Here is a 26,102-nt window from a genome sequence, read left to right as displayed (position 1 = left end):
AAAAGAGAGATTTCTTTCTGTTGGTGGTCTTCTTGGCTATTTTCTTATCTTGCTACTGTGAACAATGCCTCAATGAACATAGGGACGTGGATATCTCTATGAGATCTTTATTTCAATTCCTTTGTATAAACACCTAGAATTAGGATTGCTGGATCATATATGGTAGTTCAATATTTTTTTTTAAGATTTATATATTTATTTGGGGTGGGGAAAGGGCATAGCAAGAGAGTGAGAGAGAGAAAGAATCCCAAGGAGACACCCCAATAAGCACGGGGCTTGATCTTCCAATATGGACCTTGATTTCCCCACCCTGAGAACATGACCTGAGCCAAAGTCAAGAGAAAGACACTAAACTGACTGAGCCACCCAGGTGCCCCAGTACTTCAATGTTTAATTTTTGGAGGACTCTCCATACTGGGTTCCATAATGGCTACACCATTTTTACATTCCCACCAATAGCATAACAGGGTTCTCTTTTCTCAGTATTCTCAATGTCTTGTGTTAGCCTGAAGTATTGGAGAGTGATGCCATCAACTACGGCATGTACATTGCCCTCACTATTCGTGATCAGCCCCACAGACGTTTTCCCATCCAGAGCTGATCTTGTGGCTGGACTGACCCTTGTGGCTCTTAGGTTGATTGCAAGATACACCTCAGCAACCCCTCAGGGAGTTTTGAAAAAATGAGGCTAATAAGCCTCATATATTCGGGAAGGTATATGGCACAGCCAAAGCCACGCAGTGATGTCTTGAGTAGTGAAAGAGTGCACAGACTTGGGGCTCTGCCTTTATTGGAGTCAAGGGTGGGATCCCCAGGATTTTGAGGTTTCACTTTTTATTGGTGAATTTAAAACATAAGAGTGGGAATGAACGCATGGGAAAAGAAAAGGGACGGGTCACACAAATGTTCAGTTATCTAGGTCACCCAGAGCCAAAGAGGATGTGTCATGGGTGGGATGGCATCCCTTCTTAGCTAGCTGTACAGCCAGCAATGTGTGTATTTGAGGGATGTCTTTGAAAAAGATGCCTTGGCCATCAAAAGCTTATTGTCAGGCACTTAATGGTACACTTATACCACTTCTTATCTTTTTTTTTAATGATAGCCATCCTTTATCAGATATGTGATGATATCTCATTGCAGTTTTGATTTGCATTTCCCTGATGGTTAGTGATGGTGAATGGCTAAAGAAAATAAGGTATAAACACACAATGGAATGTTATTCAGCCTTAAAAGAGAAGGAAATCCTGTGATTTTGGACAACATCGATGGACCTGGTGGACATTATGTTGAGTGAAATAAGTCAGACACTGAAAGACAAATACTGTCTGATCTCGCTTATATGTGGAATCTACAATAGTCAGACTCACAGAAGCAGAGTACAGTAGTGGTTACTTGGGGCTTGGAAGATAGGAGAAATGGGGAAATGTTGGCCAAATTTCAGTTTAGCAGCTGAATAAGTTCTGGAGATCTGATGTATAGCATAGTGACTGTAGTCATGTTAAAACTCAAAATGGAGTTCCTTGTGCTAAGCCCCACATTACCAAACTGAGACTTAACTCCAGTTTTGACTCTCCCAGAAACTGGGACCTGCTTGTTCAGCACTAGTTAGATAATCTGCCTGATAGATCCCTGCCATTCCCTAAAGGAAAGTAACTTCGCAAAACTGGATCTGCTCTTTTGCCTAGTAGTTCATCGCTGTTCCTGCTTCCTCCTGCCTATAAATGTCTCATTCTGTACAGCTCCTTGGAGATCCTTTCTCTCTGCTAGATTGGATGCTGCCTGATTCATGACACTGAATAAAGCCAATAAGCTCTTAAAAATTTACTCAGTTAACATGTACCTGGCTGGCTCAGTCAGAGGAGTGTGACTCTTGATCTCCGGGTTGTGGGTGTAAAAATTATTAAAAGCAAATAAACTTTTTTAAAAAGAAAGTCATTTTTTAAAAAATTACTCAGTTAAATTTTTTTGACGGGTGGCAATACACTACTATACATTTGAAATTTGCTAACAGGATGAATCCTAAGTGTTCTTACCACACACACAAAGGAATCCTTATATGAGGTGATAAATGTATTAATTAGCCTGATTGTAGGGAGAATTTCATAATGTATATGTTTACCAAATCAATTTTTTAAAAAGATTTCTCTCTGTATCTGCTGTAAATCAAAAGATTTCAGTTTAGTCCTTACACACACACACACACATACACACACACATACTTCCTTTCCTTAACACCCAACATCTGCATATATCTCTGTTCCAGAGTTTGTTTAAAATAGTCAAAGGTAGAAGGAAGAGGCATGGGAATTGGAAGGATCATTCTCTCTGGAGTAAATGACACAAGGGGTTCTGTGTCATGGTTATGGATCTGGTGGGTATTAATCTTTGGCCAGAGTGTATGAGGCTAGTAAGGTGTGTGCATGCTTATAAGCTGAAGAGGGTGGGGGGGGGGGAAATGCCCCCCCCACAAGAACCTTAGGACAGCCTTCTCACATACCTGCAGTTTAAATCCTTTATTATAAGGAAAACATGAAAGATGTTTCCGTCGGGAAGAGTGAATGAGTCTTAAGTGAGCTCCTACATTTTTAATATTCCGACTTACTAAAGAGATTCAAAAGTCTGGGAAAAGAGAAAGTAAATCTCTTGTATCATTTCTTGATGCTGTTAGAGCCCAGCACAACAAGGGAACCAGATTATCCAGATAGGGCTCTCATTTTGCCAACATGCATTTCCAAATTTCAAATACTTCTCCCAACAGCTGACTTCTGGGAATAACCAAAGCAGTTACTTTCAAAACTCTCCTTGTGATGAAGTGGAAAATGGCCTGGATTAGAAGCAGTTCAACTGGATTTTTGTCTCAGCATTCCCACTAATTTCACGGTCTTCAGCAAATCCCTGAACTTTGGGTTCCTACATATAACATCAGCAGCATTATACCAGTGCTGTGCTATTAAAATGAGATGATTTCGATGTAAGCCCTTTGAAATGCTTGTAATGCTTTATAAATCCATATAATGACTAAATCCCAGAGGATAGGATCTGAGAGAGCTAAGCTAACCAGTATTATAAAAGAAAGCCAAAACATTTACTACAGAAAGCCCGGACTCATCATAAGTTTATGTCTCCATTTCTCTTTGATATAATGTACTTAACAGAATGGGTTATAAAGAGAAAAAGAGTCAGAAGCAGAGGAGACAGAGCCGAGGGCAGCCCAAATGCATTATTCATTGCTATTCAAGAAGTAAGTTAAAGGCCAACAGGTCAGGCAGTAACCCACACAGGCTGGTGTCTATCTGTCGAAGTGCACAGGCAACTGCGGGTCACCCTCACAGGCAATGACCACATGCCTAGTGCTCGCCGATGCCCGGTATCTGCAGTTGGGGAACCTGGAACTTCCTGTCTCCCTGCAGTCTGTGACCCTCACTACACCCTCATGGCAGTTCATCTTGCCATTCTTGCATTGGATATTGGTGGTGCTGCAGATACTACGAATGTTCCAGATGTCTTCATGGACAAAGGTGTTGAAACGCTTGCACTGACGCGCGGTCATCTTCCGTCTTTGCATCATCAAGTTGCAGTAGGTGTCATTGCCACCTGTCTCCTCAGGGTCCACATGCTGCCGCAGGAATCGGTGATACATACGATCCTGGCCGTAGGAGGGCTGCACCAGCCCCAGCCCCAGCAGGGTCAGCAGCAAGAGCAGAAGCAGTGAACGGGTCCTCTGGAGAGCCATCACTACCTTGGAGATGCCTAGATGGAAACCCAAGGGGCAGGAGAAAGGAAGGTGAGATGCGGCACTGGGGAGAGGTGTGGGGAATGGCAGATTGACATTGCCTCAACTCTAGTCTCCTCTTTCCTCCTTATTTGTACCAGTTCCCCCACTCTTCACTGTTCACAACTTTTCCCGTCTTGCTTTCCCAAGAGCGAATAGTTTGCAAAACGTGTTTTTCTCTGAAAACTAGAGCCGATCTCTTTTATGAAGAGAACTGGCTTCATCAAGTACAGCGACCCAGGACAGACACTGACCGTGTGGCTCTCCAGTATGTCTGGCCTCTGTGGTCACAGAGGGAACAGGAAGAAACGGCAGATCTAAGGGAAAACTGGAGTGGACCATCTCTTGAGGTAATTTTCTGGTCATAGGATCTTTGGAGTTTTGGGTACTCTGGAGACTCCGATTTCCGAAAGTTTGGATACACTCATGATACGTCAGAGCAAGTTTAAGAACTAATTTTCACTCCTTACATCTGGAACTGAGGAAGGTGCAGAAAAGAGGCCAGAGTAATACCAGGGGTACCTTTCTTCTCCTATGGCTGTTCTTCCTGTGGTATTAAAATCAAGTCCTTTTGGAAATCCTGCTCATCGTCTATAAAGAGCCCCTACAAAAGCAGAGTACCCAGCCACTGTGCTTTGAAGGTAGTGAATATTGGCTAAATAAATGAATGTAATGAGTGAGCTCGTGAACAAATGAAATGAAATGGATATAGAGAGTGAAGGTGTTTTCCAGGCTTGTGGAATTGATCACTAAACTAAGAAACATTTAAAAAATAAATTTAAACAGCACAATCTCCACAAAAAAGGACATGGATTGTGTCTTTTATTTCCCCCCTGGGTGAATGTACAACCCAAAATACTAGGCCCTGGTGATACAGTCCATCTATTGTCATGCATCTATCCTTGATGCTCTGCCTGTCTTGTCCTTAGCTGTCGGTAATTATCCATAGTCTCTGGTTGCAGGATCTTTGTGTTGTCCCCTCTTGATGGTGGGAAATAAACATTTGTTTTACAGAGTTAGAAATTAACAAACAGAAACCTCTGGAACAACAACAAAGAAAGCACTGTGGTATGGATTAGAGAAATTGCTTTGGTGGACTCATTAAAGAAAGGAAACCAGTTCTCTCTGGCTCTAAAATCCGTACTCTTTCCACCATCCTCTGACTGCCTCTCCCGTCCCACTTCCTAAATATTCAAGCTACCAACGATGTTTACGCTCAGAGTTGCTTCTCCCCAGCAACAGAATTGAATCCTGGGTGGAATAGGGTGGGAGGGGAAGTGCGGGTCACTCACCAACACTAGCTAGATGCTGCCCTCTGGCGGTCAATCTCGGATTGACATGGAGTCCAGCCTCGAACTCCTTGACTCTTGCTGGGGGGCAGGGCTGCCTCACGAGGGCAAAGAAAAATCATCTCCAATTCAACCTGGAGTCAGACAGACCCGTTTCTACACGTGCAGTCCACAATCAGCCTCAGCTAAACTCCTGGGTTGATATCTCTGGGTACTACTGTCCTTCGCTTTCAGAGATGCCGCGTCTTGGTGCCGGGTCATGAGCGTAAAGGACTGAAACGGCTGAGGAGGGACCTGCAATCGGTCCCACCTAAGCCTACACTTTGGTTAGTGGTGACGACCAGGATGAAAGAGAACCATCGCTCTTTTCCATGCCACCTCCTAGGTTCATAGCCGCCTTCTGCCTCTACACAGAAAGTTATAAAGCTCTAGGTCATTCCTTGGGCCTGTAGCTGATATGGGAAATAGAGTAAGGAAGAGAGGGAAGACGAGGAGCTGTGAGAAGAAGGGGGCAGGGAGAAATTATGTTCAATTTACTCCTCACCCCAGCACCAAAGGATATAACTTCTGAAGGCGCACTTAGCACTTGGGTAATGGTTTCATCACGATGGTGTGCTTTGTTTTCCCCAAATTTAATCTTGTACCTCTCATCTTGCACAGTTCTGTCTACTTTCTCTCATCCTGATTCTTTGTAATGGAGATCGTGGTTTAGCAAAACAACTGGCTACAGAGAAGACGTAAACTACTCATGCAGAGCAAACCCCCAATCTCAGCCGCACAGACCGACTGATTTAACAAGATAGGGGAAAATATTAGCCAACAGAAGTCCAATGTAGGGGCGCCTGGGTGACTCAGTGGGTTAAGCCGCTGCCTTCAGCTCAGATCATGATTCCAAGGTCCGGGGATCGAGCTTGGATCCCAGGACCCTGATCTCAGGACCCTGATCTCAGGACCTGAGCTGAAGACAGAGGCTTAACCCACTGAGCCATTCAGGTGCCCCTATAAGGCTCTTTTTAAGGTGAACTACTAGAATTTCTGCTCCGTCTCTAGAGAAATCTGTTCTCTCTAAACTGCATGGAATTTTCTTCTTAGAATGCCACCATTCCTTGAAGGACATGACATTTTTGAGGTTATTCTTCTCTTTTCCTTGCGAAGTCAATAAAGTACAGCTGACCAGCACTTCAATTCCTCAAATGATTCACTCCAGATAAAATGACCTGCCTGTAACTTGATATTTCATTTTAAAGAGCTTTTGAAAATGAGAGAATAAGAGACCCAGAGCAAAAAGTACTAGGATTCGCTCCATAGCTGCTAGCTTCCTCTACAAGTCAGGAAGCACCTCTACCCCACTGCCATGCAATTTCCCAGGAAATAGTCATTTGTCCTAATACTAGAGCAGAGCATGCAATGGCAATGCTGTAAGCAGATGTTTGGAGAAGACACCGGTTTTCATAAATATGGTGTGATCAATGTAACAAGGGTCCATGCCTTTGACCTTCTCTATCATGAGCTTAAGTGGGGCAATGATCTGTAGGGAAGTCACTTTGCTTCATATCAGGGAGATAGTACTGGTTGGAGAACCTGAGAAAGGATCCAAATATTCTACCAAAAACTCGTACTTACTTACTTTAAGTAATTAAGCCTTACTTACTCCTTAAGGGTTTTTGAAATTTTATAGTAAGACAGTTTTTCTAATAAGAGAGGTTTGGAAAATTCTTCTTCCTAACTAAAGACAGTGTTTTCAGTTTGGAAATAGAGAACTCAAAGTGGACAGATTCATGGGTTGAGGGTACACCAGTAACCTACTTCTCCATCACTTCTTCCCAAAATCTGAACATTTCCAGCAAGGCCTAGCTCTCCTGGGTGGCATCTAGATACTGGTCTATAACCTGAGTATTGAGCAACTAGGGTTTTGGGCCTACTTCAGGGCAATGTGGGCAGCAGGAGAAGCCACCATTGGGAATATGGTGACCACTATAGTTATATATTCACAAAATAGCAAAACTGTGACTTATAACTGTAATTTATTAACTACTTTCCAAATAAAATATTGAGGCAGCAGTTGATAGAAATTAAGTTAACAGGAAGTTAATTGCTTAATCTGTGGATCGGTTAGTATTTTTTACAAAGAGAGTATTATCAACCTAAGCGTATGTTTACTTGAAAATCAAGTCTAGTTGAGGAAGAATAAGGGATAATGTTTGCAATCTATGATCTCGGACAGTTACCAGACATTGGTCAATAAAGTAGGAGATTAAGGAGAAAATAATGTAACAATGAATAAATACATAAATAATAAAATAATCACTTTTGTATCCTTATATAAAATAGCCATGAGAATATCTTAGGAACATTCCATTCAAATCAACATCAAAAAATTACCTCCTGCTTAAGATGAGTGGTAGCTGCGCTTTGGAATTCATGCAGGAGTGCATGTACAAGCACGTATGTGAAAGAAAGTGGAATGAATCTATTGGTATTTACTCTTAAACTGTTCTTCTCAAGGTTTAACATTTGTAAAAGTAATACTGGCTTATAATTTTCCCCTTTCTATTTTCCCCTTCTGTTATTTGCCACGAGCCCTGGAGTTTTCCTAGTTCTCTCTGCAAAATGAATCTAACCACCTTACCTTTACAGAAGACTAAAGTCCACCTCCTTACTGACTGATAAGGAACTGATAATGAAAAGGGCATTTCTATTCTATCCAATCCTCTCTGGGAGCAGTTGAACGGAGAAAATGGTTGAGATTAATAGGCCAATAATTAGTGACAAGGCTCTGAGCCTTACTGATTTCAGAGACATTTTTATTTATTGAACATGTTGTAAAATAAAGAGATCATGTTGGAAAACAAGAGATCCAGACAGCTCATTCTCTAGGCCCTTGACCATGAATGTTGCCACCACCATTCTGGGATGTGGAGAGAAATGCAAGGAAAAGAGAGCAGAACCAGCTGTGGCCTCTGATTACGGACTGAAAAAGGACTCATCAAAGTGAACAGGTAAGCCATGTTCACAGCCAACAATGATGTGTCTGAACCCTGCAGTAGCTCTATACTGGCACGGAGGCTGAGGGGACCCTCCCCTATGCCTGCAGGTGGTGACCTGGAAAAGAGACTTGCTTCGTCTTAAACCTTCTCAGTAAGGTTCTCCAATATTTCCACAGATGGCTTTGATGTTGTTCTTGTTGTCATGAATAAAGGTATTGGTGTCTTTGCAGGGTGTGGTCAGGCCTCTTCTCTTCATCATGATTTCACAGTATTTGTCATTCCGGCCCCATGGTTTGGCATCATAGTGCTTGGTCAGGAAGCTTCTGTACCTAGGGTCATCCTGAGCCAGGGCTGGTGGGGTCAGACCCAGACCCAGCACGTAGACCAACAACAGGGAGCCCAGACCCATCATCATCTCTTCCAGTAAAGGATCCTGCCAAAGGCCAAAGGAGGTGTGCTAGGGGTATAGAAGAGCATTGCCCGATAAGGCTAAAAGTACAGGGACTTTGCTCTCTGACATGAATCAAGTATCTTCAGTCACCTAATTACATCTTTTCTTTTCTCTTCCTCATTAATCTCAAACTTTTCATCAATCTGTTTCTTTGGAAAGTCTATTTAAAAGTTTCCTGAGAGGCGCCTGGGTGGCTCAGTGGAGTAAGCGTCTGCCTACAGCTCAGGTCATGATCCCAGGGTCCTGCATGGGGCTCCTTGCTCAGCAGGGAACCTGCTAGTTTCCCAAGAAGTAGACGTTTCATGGCCAAAGGTGCAATTATGATGTATCATTGAGAAAGAGCAGGGAGAAACATGGAAGAACCCATGTAAAGCTTACAAGTAGTTCTGGGGTGAACTCTTACAAAGGACTGGAAAAAGAAGAATAAAAGCTTATTCCTAGGTGCCTCTAACATTGAAAACACCTTGGATTATTCTCAAAGAATATTACCTAATTTTCCCTGCACATGTACATAGACTGTACACCACAGTTAAATGACATCTCCATGTGGTAAAAACAAAAACAAACCCCAAAACAACTCCTTAGACCTTTTTTTATTTTTTCTAAGTAAACTCTAGGACACACATGGGGCTCAAACTCACAACCCTGAGATCAAAAGTCACATGCTCTACCAACTGAGCCAGCCTGGCCCCTCTCCTTAGATCTTTTCATCAAGTCAAAGGCTTTACAACTTGCTGCAATGATTTCTCAAATCTTTCTCAAAAGGAGAAGAAAGAGAAGAGGATTGCTGCCATATCTCTCAGGAAAGAGCTGTCAGTCTCAAACTCTAGAACTCCCACATCCCAGGGGTGGTGTGCCAGATACTCAAACACACCCACAGGGTAAACATGGTACTTCTTCCTGGAGCATGATTTTAGCTCAATGATGGATAATTAAAAATGGAATCAAGCAAATACAGATTATAACAAAACAGAGAACAATTTTTTATGAACTATTAAGGTCTTATTTCTTATGAAATTTGAAGATTTGGGAATTGAAAGATACTTGGTGTTTGCAGCAGGTAGTTTCTGATTATACTTCTAGTTCTTTGGAGAAAATTTTAAAGAATATTCAGAGCTTTTAAAAACCACCGTAGTCCACGCTTGCTTTGGCAGTCCATATACTTAAACTGGAATGACAAAAATCACCATACTCCTTTACATTATATCAAATATATGTGAATATCCCCCACATTCAACAATAAAAATTATTTTCACTGTAAATTTGAAACCGATTTTATAGAGTGCCTGGGTGGCCCAGTCAATTAAGCGTCAGACTCTTGATTTTGGCTTAGGTTATGATCGCAGGGTTGTGAGACTGAGTCCCCATGTTGCCTCAGCTGCATGCTCAGTGTGGAGTCTGCTTAAGATTCTCTCTCTCACTCTGCCCCTATCCACCTCTCTCCCTCTCAAAAAAAAAAGGGGGGGGAATTGATTTTTATAATTTTGTTTCTCAAATTGTCAGTAATTCATTTAATTTATGACCCGGTAGGGTGTTTTTTGGCAATCATCACACATACTTAGAAATTCTTGCAAGGGAAAAAAATTTGACCTTCAAATTATTCTTAAATGTAATATAATTCCTATGAATACTAAATTTAAAAATAAATGGTATATTTTCATGGACATTAAATTATTAATCTTTATTTTGTGCTTTCCTGGGCGCCTGGGTGGCTCAGTTGGTTAAGCAACTGCCTTTGGCTCAGGTCACCATCCTGAAGTCCTGGGATCAAGTCCCACATCAGGCTCCCTGCTCAGCAGAGAGTCCGCTTCTCCCACAGACCTCTCTCCTCTCATACTATCTCTCTCTCAAATAAATAAATAAAATCTTTTTTAAAAAAGAATAATCTTTTGTGCTTTCTTGTGAAAGTCATAACCACGATTTTCATATTAAGTAAAATTTTTTAAAGATTTTTTTTAAATTTATTTGAAAGAGAGAGAGATTGAGAGGAGGAAGGTCAGAGGGAGAAGCAGACCCCCTGTTGAGCAGAGAGCCTGCTGTGGGGCTGGATCCCCCGACTCCAGGATTATGACCTGAGCTGAAGGCTGTCGCTCAACCAACTGAGCCACCCAGGTGCCCATATCAAATAATTTTATAGCCCTCACAGAGGCCATAGGTTCTAGCACTAGACCTGTAGGGTTGCTAAACAGTACTGGGAGTATGACTGTGCATCCAGAAAAACAAGGGAGTCTGGGATTTTGCTGGTTACATGGAAAGACATGTGACAATAGTAAACAAAGTGAACTCTCTTATCAACATTTGGCATTGATTTGCCTTGTCTGTTTCATAATAACTATAAACAAATTTGGTACACTCCTAAAAAATCTTTTGACTATTCCACAACACTGATGTAAGTAGCAGCTGGAAAGTTTTCCATTAAGCACTTAGCGTATCATTTGCAACAGAATCAAGTGAAATTGCACTTAGCAAGAAAGTGGTATACAACTGCAGTGGGGAAAGTCACCCCTAAAAGACTAACAAGTATTCCTACAGGGCTGCTGCTCCAACACAGCTGCTCAGCTACCCTGCTGCCAAGCTCTTTACATTTATATTGTGCTTTCCAGTCTCCTGGGTGTGTTCTCTTTTTTTAGTTTTTTGGAAGACCTCATCAAAGTTCTATTGATTTGGAATCAACTAAGTTTCTTGCTCAGCAATTGACAAATATTGCCTTTTTTTTTTTTAAATAAACATATAATGTATTATTAGCCCCAGGGGTGAATCGCCAGGCTTACACACTTCACAGCAAATATTGCCTTCTAAAGTCAAAGGTAATGTAGAATTACAGGATATCAAGATCCAAGGCACCTTAAAAGAGTTCACACAGTCGCACATCTCTTGCAGAGTCAGAATCCCAGGGTTTAAAAAAAAAAAAAAAAAAAAATCAGGAAATAGAACCAGAACTGGTAGTCCCCCAGAGAGTCCCTAGGTGGCAGTGGTGGATAGGGATGTTCCCAACCATTCAAGGCTGCAGAAGAGACCTTGGGTCCTTGTAGATGTGCCACTCAGGTTGTGGGGATACTGCTGCTCACAGAAGGGAGTGTGAGCCCACAGGTCTACCTAGAGTCTCTGTCCAAACACTCTATGCTTTAGATATTAAGATGAAGGACACTTCATTAAATATAAGTGTCAAAGCAAAAATCACAAAGCTGATCTGTCCACAAGGATATAATCAAATAAAGATTTACCTGTTGTCAGCTTTCATAGGTGCCATTTCCACAATTATCTATGTGGTCTTGGGCAAATAGTGACCTGTTTACTTGTCGGTGTCTCCTACTGGTGTGTAATCAGTAGGAGGACAGAGCCCATATTAGTCAACTTTGAATCATAGTGCCTGCCTCATGGTAGGTCCTCTATAATTATGTTTTTAATGACTGACTTCATTTTCCCCTCCAGACCTAAATTTGTTCATCTGTAAAAAGAGAGTTGCTATCAGTTACGGCCTGAAATTCTGTAGTTCTCATTAAGTATAGAAGCCTTTTCCTTTCCTTTCCTTTTCTTCCACTTGAATTGAGAGACAAGTAAGTTACTTGTGTAAGTTTAGCTTGGTGGCAAAAGGCACCAGCCAGAAGAAATAGCTAATAGATTGACTGAGGAGCATCATTCTTTAAGGCTCAGCAGGTAAGCCAAGCCCACAGACCACCTCTAGTTAAGACACTGGACCGACACTACATAGGCTCTTCATATCCTAAAAAAAGCATTTGCTTATTGGAGGTTGAAGGTCCTCACATCTCAGTCTTAGAGGTTAAAGAATATCTTTGTTTCTGATTTGCAGAATTTGCACATTCGTTCTGTAGTAATTCAGCTAAGGTTCATCCAGGCTTATTATAATCTTAATTTCCTAAGACCAGAGACCAAATCCCAGCAAGTATACACTAGGGTTACCAGTAACAACTTCTGCTCTGTCACCCATAACTTCCTCACTTATATATTCCATACGAAATTTCCCAAAAATGGGAGCTGAAACGGAATTGGGAGAAAACACATAAGACATTATATGGGGTGCAGAAGTGAATCTGCCTAGGCCAAGTGTGCAGAGCCTCTCATCTAGTGGCCAAATTCATTCACACATACCTTTCTACACCTAAGCACATAACTGTCAGATTTTCATCGCTGGAATTTGTCCCACAACTTGTTTTTTAGACGAACTTCACCTTCTGTCTCAAACCAGTCCCTTAGTCTTCACAAAAAGTAAAATACTCTTTCTCTCCCCTTAGACAATGTTTTGTATTCAAAAGATCTATCAAACTTTATACACCAGGGAGTTAACTTGATAATTTATGATTATGACTCTGAATACAACTTCCATTAACATAGCCTCACGCTTTTATATGTTCTAGGGCAATATTATCCAAACTGAAAGCTTACCACCCAATGCATATTCCTCTATCTCCTTCCTTCTTTCTTCTCTTCAAACTGACAGTATACCTTTTTTTTTTTTAACCTTGGCATTTGTTGTTCCATTGTGTTTTCAAAGAGCAACCAAAACTTTAAGGAAAGAAATTAGTGGGAAGGTTTACAAGAAAACAGAGCTAAAAGTATATTCTCCGTTTCTTTCCTTGCTAAGTCACATAAAATGTCAGGGCAGGGAGCTCCAGATAACCTTCCAGCAGATGCTTTTCCTAGATCTTTGGGGACTTTACCACAATTTAGGAATCCCTCCCAAATCACCACTTGCTCCCAATCTTACTAATTTCCCTTTATCCATGTTTAGGCTATTCCAGAAGAAATCTGTTTGCATTTTAAACTTTAGAATCTAATTTGTTTCTTTCTTAATTCATGAACTTGGGCCAAGAGTTTTTAAAAGGGAAAAAATGGTTTTTTTGAAACAGATGGATGTCTAGAAATAGTATACATATATCAACAAATAGAGAAATAGGTTACCCAGGAGGAAGAGTCTTACAGAAGTCTAGAATTTTCCTTCCAACTGAAGATGGGTTCCAGCTATTGGTTCCTGGAGATGGGTTCCAGCTGTATGGACCTAGAGGTCCCTCTAGGTTCTGATTATATAGTGATCAGACAAACGGGGAGGGAAGACTAGGTCTAAAGATCCCCGATGCTGGCAGAGACATGAAAACCAAGGACACTGCGCTTGGACAAACAAAGAGAGTCATTCACCTTTCCCTGGGCATGACTGGGTCGAACATTAACCCACATAAATTAGAGATTTGTTCTGGGAGGCCAACTTTGATAAACATGGTCTTTTGTCCCACAGTTGCTTTTTTCTGATGTCTGTGGTTCCGACTCCTACCCATGACAAGACATGCAGTGATCTGGATCCAGAAGATATTGTTTCTGATCTTATGGGCCATCTCTAAGAACTGTGTTGGAGGAAGCCTGCAGAGTAAGATGTGGCCTCCCAGTAGGATGCTGTCCCACTGTCCTCTCTTTTTACCCACATAATTTGGTTTCACAAAAAGATGCTAAGTAGACTCTTCCATAGATTGCACAGAACCAGGAAAGCATTCCTAGAGAAGGTTATGTGACAGCTCTTACTACTCTGCCCCTGCCCTCAACCTTCCAGCCACTAACCCCCAGAAGTTTCCTCGCCTTATTTCAAGGGCTTCTCCTTTCTTTCATCCTTACCTGTTCACAAGAGATTAATCCTCAGCACTCAAACTTCTGTTCCTTGTAACGCAGATGTAAAATTGGTTATCTCCACCATCAGTGCAACCCTAGTATTGCATCTACTCACTAAGTGAATCTGTCGCTCGAATAGAAACAAGCCAACTGGGTCAAAGTTTACTGGGGTCACTTTATAAGGATCCTACAGTTTCAAATATCAGGCAGTGCAGGATGCCAACTCTTTCACAGACCCTCAGTAACTACCTCCACTGCTGCTGAATCTCCAAGAGTGCTATTTTTTAAAAAATCCTCAACCCTCGGTAGCCATCCATCCACCTTCAAGTTTTCAGTCTGCCTGTCTCTGAGGTATCAATCCAGACTGGCATCCTGCCAATAAAATAACTGGACTTAAAATCATCCTAATAATTATAATCATAATAATAGTCATTGCCTTTCATTTAAAGAAACTCTCACACACTTGATAAAATTTAACCATCACCAGGACTGTGTGAGGTAGGTGTTACGGAAGTCAGTTTTTCTCATGAAAGAAACTGCCAGTTCAAACAACAGAAGGATAGTCCAGTCGGACTTCAAACTCCTTGTCTTCAGGGAGAGGATCTACTCATCTTTCCAGACTCAGCATGAGCAATACCGCCTCTGAGTCTGACAGGCTCTCCTCAATCCCAACCCATCCCAGGAGAGGGGGCCCACATCTTCCTTGGAGGATTCTCTGTACCCAGTACACACCAGGCTGAGGCAAGCACGGAGCCACAGTCCCAAGCTGACAGCTTATGCTGCATTGCTTCTAGACTTCCAACGTGCCTTGGTGTGTGTGTGAAAAGCTGGTGAGTCAGCCCGAGTGAAGCCTATCTGTGTAAGAGTCTGTGATGTCCCGGGAAAGGATTCATCCATAGAGAAGGACATGATGAGAGGAGGGAGAATGATGCCAAAGCTATAGAGCAGTGTCAGGCAAGGACTACAGTGTGCCCCGCCTCCTGGGGCCTAGAGGAAGGACGGCACTGCAGTAACAGCTTTCATAAAAATCAAGGTTGTTTCACTAAATCTCTATACGGTTCAGAAAGCATACAGCAAGTTAGTGTGAAGGAGCTCACTCTATGGTTGACCAGAGGTGGTATGGGAGTGGGGCGGGAGGTAAAGCACCTTCCCCACGGTGAGGATCCCTTTGCAGATTGAGGCACGTCTGGACAAGAGCTAGAACAACAGGTCAGACCATTTGCTCTATGAAAAAGGAAGAGGACACTGCGTGTTGGCACCTTCAGACATTTTTAGCAGCACAGGCCAGGTGCAGAGACAGACCTCACCCAGGGAGGTAGAGCAAAAAGCAATAAATGGCAGCCTCTCTGTTTGGGTTAAAGGGGCTAGTTTGCAAATATGTTTACACCCCCTGGGAACTTCAGGAATGCTCAGAGAAGGTAGGCCTAATTCCCAGGTAGAACTGGAAGGCTTCCAAGGTTCCCAGGAAAACTCTGCTTCTGGCATTAGTGATAAAACCTGACCTTCATTTCTTAGGTATTGGTCCCTATTCTAATGTAAAAATCTATAGGAGGATTAACTCCTTAAACAGGCTATGATTCACACATGCTTGTGCATGAGCTGTAGAGGCTGTCCTAAAATGGTTTTTGGAGGGGGTGCCTGGGAGCTCAGTTGGTTAAGGGTCTGCCTTGGCTCAAGTCACGATCCAGGGGTCCTGGGATCAACCCCCACATAAGGCTCCCTGCTTCTGCCACTCCCTACTGACATACTCTCACTCTCTCTCTCACATAATTAAAATCTTTAAAAATGAATAGATTTTGGTAGCTGAAGTGGCTTGAGGATTTGAGAAGGAGGAAAAGTAGACAGCATGGCAAACCTGGAAAAGACAAACTTCAGTGGCTTTTCAGCTGTGGTAAGGCACAGTTCTGCCTTGCTTCGCTTTTTTCCCCTGCCCTCTTCCCTTTTTCCTACATCTCCACCCAAATTCTGAGCTAAAAGGAAAAAAGTCTGAGGAAGTGAAAAAAGGACCAAGCACACAGCCACAAACTACCTCTCCCTCAGTACCTGGTGCCTCAGAGTTACTGAAGTCTCTGGAAAGGAAAGGACAGGTGTCTCTGCCCATACAATTGTTCTGCCAAACACCAAAGTTCAAAGTCCTTTAGGTACAGAGAGATTATTCAACAAGACGTGGGGCTCGCTGAGTGGGGCCTCTACTGGTATCTAACAGAGCGCCCGAATGCGGACTTTCCTTTTGTGGGCAAACCCTAACTATTTGAGTGGTACCTATTTTAAATTAATCATGTATCACTTTTTTAAAAGAGGCTAAAGAACTGAATTATAAAGAGATACAAGCCTGTAGTTTGGTGGGGAAGACACTGCCAGGCCCATACAACACCCTTAAGACCTCAGCAATCCCAGACTACAGAAGAAGCTGCTCACTCCCAAAGTCTGTGGGGATCAAGATGACTTGAGCAACAGGCTTGAGTAAATCTCTGGTAAATCACCTGAAGGCAGAGATAAGGTACTCCATTCCAGCATCACACGCCCATACACACACTCACACACACACACACACAGTCCCATGGCTTGAAACACCAATTCAAACACGAACTCACAAAAACAGATCACCTTCTGATGTTAGCTTTATGCTGTGGTGCTGGGGAGCAGCCTCTAGTGTCTGAACACAGCCAGGTCACTTTCTGGCCTCTGGGATTTCACTTGAAAACTTGGGGAGAATTCACAGCCTCCCACACGTAAAAAAATAAAAAACCGGTTAGGTGAATGGTGAATGGTGAGTGGTTAATTGTTTTTCTTTCTTTTTTTTTCTTTTTTTTTTTTCATCTTGGCACAATGAGGTTTTGATGAAACAGAAAATAAAGGTTTGGAGAAAAAAAGTTTGACTATTTCATTAAAATGCCTCTAAGTGCTTATTCATTTGTATTGCAAACTACCTAAAAAAGAATATATATATATATTCTTCAGTAATTTTAATAGGTTTAAAGCAATTGTCAATTGAAAAAAGCCCAATCATATATTTTTTAAAAATGTTTTGACAGCTTCAACTTAAAAGTCATCACCCTTTTCCTGAAAATTTTCCTGTGTCTCTTCTTCACATCTTGCACATAGACACAGGCAGCCCAGGGTTCTTCTTCTAAGGACTCAAGTGCTGGTGTCCTTTACCCTTTATACAGAGTACATATGTTTAATTCTGTCCTTAAGACAAATTATAAAATTAGGTGATGGAGAGAAGTGACTAATCTTTTCATTTTTTTGAACTCTAACATTTTTTTTAGGTTTATAAGCATGAAATTAATTTACTAACAGAACTAATGGTTAAAAGAGGATGAAGATCCAATGAAAAGAAGGATAACATCTCCAGGAGTGGGAGACACTATGACTAAGGGAGAATGGGCCAAAGTCTTGTTGACATGCCTGTGTGTTTTCAAACAAAAACAGAAGTTACACATTCACTTTTCAACAAACTGAGCTTTGTGCCCATTCTCTTTCCCAGATATCAAGGTGTTCTGCTGAGAATAACTGTTAACAGAGATTGCTCTTCACTTAAATTCAGATTAAATGAAAACTTTTTTTAAAGATTTTTTTATTTATTCGACACAGAGAGAGAAAGAGAGAAAGATCACAAGTAGGCAGAGAGGCAGGCAGAGAGAGTGGGGGAAGCAGACTCCCAGCTGAGCAGAGAGCCCTATGTGGGGCTCAATCCCAGGACCCAGAGATCATGACCTGAGCCAAAGGCAGAGGTTTAACCCACTGAGCCACCCAGGCACCCCTAAATGAAAACTTTTAATGAGGGGTTTCATTGGCCTGCTTCGGTCCACTTTCTTAGCCATCTACTTTAATTTCTGAATCACATGGGCAAATGCTTCCAACAATAACTTGACAAATCTCTTACCTTTGCCTGATTGTAACCTGACATCTGCTCTTGCACCAATAGCCAGAGCCATTCTTCTTTTCCTGGAATGGTTTCCCCATCTGTTCTGCCAAACTGCATAGCTCTTGTCCACATTAATAGAGTACCTTCTTTTCTATAAGTACCATCTTACTACCACCCTGCCACCCCAAGAAGTCATAGAATAGGAAAGAGGGAGACCTGGAGGACTATCTCTCAAGGCCTCATAGAACAGATGAGGATACTGAGGTACAGAGAAAGAAAACATGTACTGCACCAGGAACATCTGGTGTTCCAGGGACTAGAAGCTTTCTAATGCACCACAGAGGTTTCATAGTCCACACTAGCAATTTCTAGAAAAATAAAGCTAATTTTAAAGATGCCACCGAAAGCTGCTGTTTGAGGAAAACCTACTGAATATTCCATGAATTTCAATAATATTTTATCTGTAAAAAGAGTTGCTTAAAATAAAGTGTGTGTAACAAAATTATCCTTCTGCACAGTTAGTAACTGTGTTGTTAGTAGTTCTTTGAATACCTAAGACTGCTTCTGGGAAGTTGGCCAGTGCTGTTCAGATAATAATACCACTTGAGTTTCTAGTGATTATATTTATGACTTGATTATAAGGTTAGGGACACAAAGGGAGGGTCTTGCCTCATTTGAGATTTCCCTAGTCCCCAGAATGATGCTGAAATTGTTTTTACTGTCCTTCTTGAATAAAGATGTTCTCTTTTGCCCATGTGTTACCATATGACACGCTGTCTCAGAGTAAAAAGACTGAGGATCCCAACACTTTAGTAAGAAAGCTTAAAGAAGAGCCTGTTGGCAGTGAATCCTGTAATTTTGCAACATTGGCTGCGGGTGGGGAGAGAGAAGTGAGTCACCAGAAAACAAAAACGCAAGCTCCACAAGGCAGTTATGCTGGCAAAAACTGGACAAGGCCTAAATCTGGCGATCCACCTGGGTACCAAGTAAAGAATCCTTAGGTTTGGGCAAGTGCAGGCCTTCCCGGGCCTCCACCCCGTTCGCCAATTCTGCGCCCTCTTCTGAACCTACATTCTAGGCGCTAGACTTTCCCGAAGCCGTCTTTGCTTCGGGAAAGTCTAGCGCCTAGAATGTCTCTGCTCGGCTGCGGGAAGTAAATCTCAGGGTAGAAATGTAGAGTCGCTAACTCATAAAAGAACAAGACTTTGGACCTTCCTTCGTACTCCTGAGCGGCTCCAACGCGGTTCTGCAAACGTCTCCCCGAGGAGTCCCACACTGTCTCTGCTAAGAAGGGGCTCCTCAGGCCAAAACGCTCTTGGTAAAACTACTGAGGAGGAGGAAAGAGAGCAGGATGTGAACCCACCTCGGCCTGGAACGGGGCTGCAGAAACGCGCAGGACAGCGGAAAGAAGTTTTTCTCACGGCTTCTTCCCCTACCTGTAGGATGATAGGGAGCAGGTAGAAGACGCAAAGACTTCCTTTTAAATCTTGCTTTGGATCCTGGGTGGGGTCGGCATACGTGTGTGTACACTAACGGACGGGGCACGCAGCAGGGAGAGGAAGGCGACGCGGGAGCCTCGGTGCAGTTGGGACCGCGCCCTGTTTCTCCCCGGACGTCCCTCCCGCCTAGACCCGCCTCTGCAGTGGGCGCGGCGGGCGGGCCCTGCCTGGGAAAGGAGAGGGCCTGCAGACCCGAGCCCCACGCACCTCCGGGGACAACGGGCCTGGGGACACCAACCCCTGCTCCTGGGAGCGAGGCGGTCCCTCCGAGGTGTCAGCTGGCGGTCAGTCCAGGAGACCAGGCGGTTTCTCCCTGCACAGCTCGTCAGCCCTCTCTGGCATTCGTTGGTTCAGCGCACCTCTTGTGCAGAACAGTCGGAAAGCGAGGAAGTTTGTAGAGATCTGAACTTTTGCATAGTTTCGAGGGCAGGAGAAAGAAAAAAAAAAAAAAAAAAAAGCTAGGGCTCGTCCGGGATTTGAACCCGGGACCTCTCGCACCCAAAGCGAGAATCATACCCCTAGACCAACGAGCCGATGCGACAAAAGTGCCTTTATTTCCTCTGAACAGTACTTTCTAATGTGCAGTTGGCCGCCAGGCTGTTTCCGAGCTTCGTCCTGCATTGTGACATTTACATTTGGCCTTGCTTCGTTGTCTCTCATTTTCATGAAGTCTCACTCCTTTGAAGTCTGGCTCGGCCCTAGCCTCGCTTATTCTCCCCGATCCACATCCTGGACCCCTCCAGGGGCCGGATGGGGTGAGGAGGGTCAGTTTCCAGACCTCGCGCCGCGTGGGTGAGCTCCACAGAGCACGGCCGGACGGCTCTGGGCGCGAGCTCGAGCGCGGCGGGAGCGCGGCGGGAGCGCGGCGGGAGTCCGAGGACCCGAGCGGAGCTCGCTTGCGAGCCTGGAGGGTCCTGGGCCTCAGGCTGGACGCGCGGGAAGCGTGTCAGTCGGCTACCACGTCGAACGAGCCTAACATCCTAGGCGGGAAATGGTGGGCATCAAAATCCCAGGAGCCCGAGTTGGTGGGAGGTGCGCCAGTCTGGCGTGTGTTCGGATGGTCCAGGCCCTGAAGGAGAATCAAGGGTTCCATCTCCCACCTTTGTTTCACTTGTTCCCTCGGTCTGGAATTCTTCGTCTCAGCCAAATTCGCGTCAGATCCTGTTGGCCCTTCCTGTTCTGGCCCAAAATCTTTTTTGTAGAACTACAGATATGTATAAAAAGATAAACTAAAGCTGCCGTGTAAGGACCTCCCCCTGAATGGCTGTGTATATGGAAGGGGGCAGACGCTCGGGTCGGGGGTCCCAGTCCAAGCGGTTTCTTCCTCAAGGTGGAGTCGCTCCGGGCGCACCACGCAGACAGCGCACACAGCGTTTATATATAATGTTCTGTATCAACGAGTGGATCAACTAGAAGCCAAAAGAATCATGTGAGGGGACGTTAACTCAAAATTCTCCCAGCTGGCTGACAGAGTTGGCTCACACTCGCCACCTCACTAAGAAACTGCCCAACGGGATCCATTTGTTCATATATGCTTGGAGAGCTCAAACTTTCTCTTGGGGACAGGAATAAGGTCTGGAGAAGTCGATTCCAGAAGACAAAAGGCCCCACAGGAAACAAGTGGTAGTCGACTGCAAACCCCAAGACAAAAGGCCCCACAGGAAACAAGTGGTAGTCGACTGCAAACCCCAAAACTGCAGCTCCTCCTTCGAGCCGGAATCGAACCAGCGACCTAAGGATGACCACACAGACAGCGCGCTACAGTCCTCCGCTCTACCAGCTGAGCTATCGAAGGGGGCACGAGTTTCCCCTCTCTAGAGCCACCTATTCAGGACACCTACAAATAGGCGCGCGGGAGAAACAATCTACGGAGGCGTGGACATCGCAGGGTCACAAAGCCAGCCTCTGAGAAAGCCCCGCCCGCATTTCTGGGGACAACCCTTCTAGAGCCGGATTCCCCGACCGCACGGAGGGGCTTCCAAAGCAGGACAACCCGTGGGCTCCTCACAGGCACCCCCAGACCCGGGACATCACGAGGCCGCCCAGGGCTGGGGGCATCTGCTCGCCCGGGGGCGGTTGGCTGCCGTGAGCGCGCAGCCCGAGACCTCCCGCCGTGATGTGTGCGGCGTGGAAGCCGCCAACGGCCGGGAAGAACTAGGGAGTGCGGCGGTGGGACACGCAGCTCCGCCCGCGCAGCTCGGCGCCAGGCGGAGAGGGCGGGCCTCCCGGGTCTGGCTCGCGCCTCTTCGCTTTTCCTCACTTCCTGTGCTCGCCTCGGAATCCAACCGCTTCTGCACAGGCGAGGCGCAACTCTTCCGTGAATACGTCCACAGACTCGGGGAGAAAGAGGATGTGGAGCATAGCACATAAGGGTAACCCCAGTGTTTCCGCGAGAAAGGACTTCTGGAGAAAATATCTTAAGGTGTTTCAAAGAGGAAGCCGCAATTCCTCTGAGCCGATAACAAACTTAGTGACCCAAGTCTCGGCCTTCGTTTTCCCGCTGGGGTAGTCAAGTGTTGGAAAACTCGCGGTCACAGGAAACCTTGCGGAACAGCCTACTCCTCCCGAACGCCTCCTCCCTTTCGGGAGGGGAGCTTGTTCAGGGTTCAAAGCCTGTGCTGAGCGGGGCACTGGGCCGGACTCCCATGGTCTACCCCCACCCCCGCGCCGCCGCCCCCACCGCCCTCAGCCCTTCTCGGGCTCCGGCCGTCCTCCGTAAGGGCTCTCGCGGCGGGTCAGCACAGCCCCGGCGTCCGCGGACGCAGGGAGCGCTTCTTGCAGCTCCTAATGGACTCCGCCGCATTCCCGGCGGCAGACCCGCACTTGCGCAGTAGCGCGTAAGAGGAAACGGATCTCTTCAGCTTGGTTTATTCAGGTAGTGGGACCGTGGCGAGAAGACACACGAACCGAATTTCCGCAAGGGTTAAAATTACCGGAGGGGAGGGCGGCAAGTCTTATTTAAAAGAGTAAGAAATAAGGGTTAAGGCCCCAGCGAGATTTGAACTCGCGACCCCTGGTTTACAAGACCAGTGCTCTAACCCCTGAGCTATAGGGCCTCGTGAGCGATTTGTTTGCTTCTTTCTTTGAAAAGGAACGTTTTTTAATGCTGGGTCTTTGTTAGGGGGATTAAATGTAGGTAGTGGACAAAATTCGGATTTTGTTTCAATCTATTTACTCTTGGAATTTGGTCTTATCCCTAGCCCTTGCTAGGGATAACGCAATATGAGGGCCAGTGATAACAGACACCACTATTTTAAAGATCGGAGAAATCTGCCTAAACCTACACATTACAACCCAGAGTCCACCTCAGACCTCCCCTCGCCAGGGAGAGGAAACGCGAAGTAGAGGAAGTTGACGACCACAGATCTCTCGGCCTTGCCACTGATTTTCTCCTTGACTCAGGATAGCAACCAACTTCTTCAAGTTCTTTCTGTGTATGGACCTTCCGTACAGCTCGAGCCTCTGCGCCAGAGCAAGCATTTGTTGGTTCGTTATTTAATTCATTTCTTCCTGCAACAAACACGGAACTCCCAATTCTGTGCTGGGCTGTGCACTAGGAACAAGGCATCAGATACGGTCTTTAACTTGAAGTCCCTGTCACAGTCTTATGGAATAAGAGAAATTTAGTTTTTATTAAAGAGAATAGTGAAAAGTAGCTGTGCCAGCTGTGAGCGGGTGGTGGACAGTGCCAAGCTTCGCAGATTTGCAGGGTGAGCCATCACTCTTCAAATCTTCAGGTGGGAGTGGGATTTGAGCTGCACTTGAGAGGTTAATAGGCAGTTTGGCAAGGAGTGGCCTCTGGTAGAAGAAAATGTCTGAGCAAAGTCTGAAAGAAAAACCGAGGCTTTTAAGGAACCAAGGCCGTACACTGCCTGGGGCAGATATCTGCCCTCCTGGAAGTAACGGAAACGGAAGACAGGTTAGTAGGAGACTGAGAGATTTGTGGAATGAAGTTACACCCTTTTAAAAATCGAAAATGGACACTGAACACTATGTCAGAAACTAATGTTGTACTATATGTTGGCTAATTGAATTTGAACTAAAAAAAAAATGGAAAATGGAAACTAACAAGGCATGGGTATGCAGAATGAATTGAAGGGAAGAAAAACCAGAGTCAGAGATACATCAGAGACTGGCCATGGTGCAGACGCTCAAACATAAAACCAAAAGAGATTGACCGTAATGGAACTGGAAAAGAAGGAAAGAATGAGGGAGATAGAAGGAAGACAGATTCAGCTGAAGTTAGATATGAATAAAAACTAAGAGATAATAAAGATGAAAGAGGCAGGACTTTCAATTATTATACCTTGATAAAGCAAGATGATGTTGCAGGAAAAAAAAAAAAAAAGTTTAAAGAGAAGGGTACCTAGAAAGGGCAGAGGATGGTGTGCAAGGATTTAGGTAGGATGAATTTGAAGTGAGATTGGGGGAGTTTAGGGAAATTGTACAATTGCTAGAATACTCTTATGTCTAGAAGTCCATAGATCAATAGGTCATGTTTAGATCAAATTACATAAGGTATCCTTTGAGTTATAGGCTCTAAGAGTTATGGGCTCTTGAAGGAAGAAAGTACAAAAAGAAAACTGGTGAGGCCTGAACATGAGCTGAATAGATCTGTTGCAGGCATTTGTCCTATGAGTGGACGTTCAGTATTTTTTTAACTTTTACTTACATCTGATAATTTCACATATTATTAGTAAGTCTGCCCTAAAAAAACTGCTTTCCCAGCATGTGGAGTGGGCATGTGATCTAGGTTCCACCAGTTAGATTCATCCAGGATAAGATTTCAATTTAAATGTATAAAGCAGGAGTGAATGATACCATAGGGAAATCACATATTTTTTCAGTGGTGAGATATGGGATTTCTTAAGTCTGTAGATCATTACCTTTCTTCAGATCTGGAAAATCCTTGGTCAGCTTTTCAAATGTTGTTTTGCTCTATTTTTCATTCTCCATTTCTGAAATTGGAATTACATATTCATACCTTGTCCTTCATTTCTTTTACCTTCTCATCCATATTTTCTTTTTCTCTCCATGTTGCATTCTGAATAACATATTCTTAATCCAGTAATGCTTGTTACAGCTGTGTTTAATCAGCTGTTAAATCCACCTACTGAGTCAATGTAATTATAAACTAATTTTCAATTCTAGAAGTTCTGGTTCTTTTTCAAAACTATGAAGCCAATATTTTTTTCCAGTTTTATTGAGACATAATTGACATACATCACTGTATAAGTTTAAGGTGTACAGCCTAGGGGCACCTGGGTGGCTCAGTTGGTTAAGCATCTGTCTTCTGCTCGGGTCCTGATCCCAGGGTCCTGAGATCCAGCCCCACATAGGCTCCCTGCTCAGCGGGGAGCCTGCTTCTTCCTCTGCCTGCCGCTCCCCCTGCTTGTGAATAAATAAAATATTTTTTAAAAATAAGGTGTACTGCCTAATGGTTTGACTTCCATATATTGGGAAATGATTGCTGCTATAGTTAGCATCCACTATTTCATATAGATATAATAAAAAAAGAAAGCAAAGAAAGAAGGAAAAAAGCTTTTCCTTGTGATGAGAACTCTTAGGATTTAACCTTTGAAAAATTTTCATGTATATCATGCAGCAGCATTAACTGTAATCATCATGCTGTCCATTACATCCTTGTACTTAAGTTCTTATTTATCTTGTAACAAGTAGTTTGTACCTATTGACAATCTCTCCTAAACCCTTTCCCAAACCCTGCCTGTTAACCACAAATCTGATCTGTTCTTCTATGATTTGGGGGTTTTTTTGGTTTTTGTTTTTGTTTTTAGATTCCACATATACATGAGATCATACAGTACTTGTCTTTCTCTGTCTGACTTATTGCACTTAGCATAACGTCCTCAAGTTCCATCCATGTTGTCCCAAATGGCAAGATTTTCTCATTTTTATGGCTAAATAATATCCCATTATATATATATATATATATACACACATACATACATACACACACACACATATATCCCATCTTATATACATATATATATGTATGTTCCATGTATATATATATGTATATTCCAGGGTTATATACCACAACTTCTTTATCCATTCATTTGTCAGTAGACACTTAGTTTGTTTTCATATCTTGGCTATTGTAAATAATGCTGCCATGATGCAGGTGTCTTTTTTAAGTTAGTGTTTTTGTTTCCTTTGGCTATATTCCAAGAAGTGGAATTGCTGGATCATATGGTGGTTCTGGTTCTGTTGTTTGTTTTGTTTTTATTTTGAGGCTCCTCCATACCGTTTGCTATAGCAACTATACTCATTTACAATCCTACCAGCAGGTAAGTCAAATTGTTGAATTTCCTCTTCCTTGCAGATGTTTACCACCTTTTCTTCTATTTCTTTAAACACATTAATGATATTCATTTTAATATGTATAACTGATAATCCCAATATTATTCTATCTATTGTTCTAGTTGATTCTTACTCATGTCACTGTGTTTCCTTGTGTAATTAGTCCTCTTTGTGCACTGCTCAATGTCTTGGCAAAATTATATGCAATGAATTTTTGAGGCCAAGATGAAGGCGACTTCCTGAAAAAATAATATATTATTATAAATATAAAAATAAATATAAATATAAAACCTTTT

The 26,102-nt window shown here is 43.5% G+C and overlaps 2 protein-coding genes across 5 annotated transcripts; both read right to left on the bottom strand.

The window, feature by feature from the left end:
- Positions 1 to 2,498: 2,498 nt before the first annotated feature.
- On the bottom strand, positions 2,499 to 19,553 carry RNASE4 (ribonuclease A family member 4). 4 transcript variants are annotated; one of them, XM_082736865.1, is made up of 2 exons: positions 19,423 to 19,553; positions 2,499 to 3,750 (listed from the first exon to the last, which is right to left on the bottom strand). In XM_082736865.1, exon 2 carries the CDS (start codon positions 3,731 to 3,733, stop codon positions 3,290 to 3,292), a length of 444 nt encoding a protein of 147 aa, XP_082592991.1. In that variant the 5' UTR covers positions 3,734 to 3,750; positions 19,423 to 19,553; the 3' UTR covers positions 2,499 to 3,289. The 4 variants fall into 4 exon arrangements, with proteins under 4 accessions (XP_082592991.1, XP_082592989.1, XP_082592992.1 ...); XM_082736863.1 differs by having other exon boundaries at positions 19,350 to 19,482; XM_082736866.1 differs by lacking the exon at positions 19,423 to 19,553 and adding an exon at positions 13,439 to 13,591.
- Positions 5,979 to 8,771, bottom strand: ANG (angiogenin). Its single transcript, XM_082736867.1, is given in 2 exon segments — positions 5,979 to 8,196; positions 8,200 to 8,771. Coding segments are annotated over 2 exon segments (435 nt in total). The 5' UTR covers positions 8,464 to 8,771; the 3' UTR covers positions 5,979 to 8,025.
- Positions 19,554 to 26,102: the final 6,549 nt, after the last annotated feature.

The sequence above is a fragment of the Mustela nivalis genome (assembly GCF_964662115.1).
Source record: "Mustela nivalis genome assembly, chromosome: 6".
NCBI lineage: Eukaryota > Metazoa > Chordata > Mammalia > Carnivora > Mustelidae > Mustela > Mustela nivalis.
This window is presented reverse-complemented; position numbering and strand designations above follow the sequence as displayed.

What these genes read in the sequence shown, in the direction of transcription:
- RNASE4 (XM_082736865.1), bottom strand. Translation starts at nt 3,733, where the DNA reads ATGGCTCTCCAGAGGACCCGTTCACTGCTTCTGCTCTTGCTGCTGACC.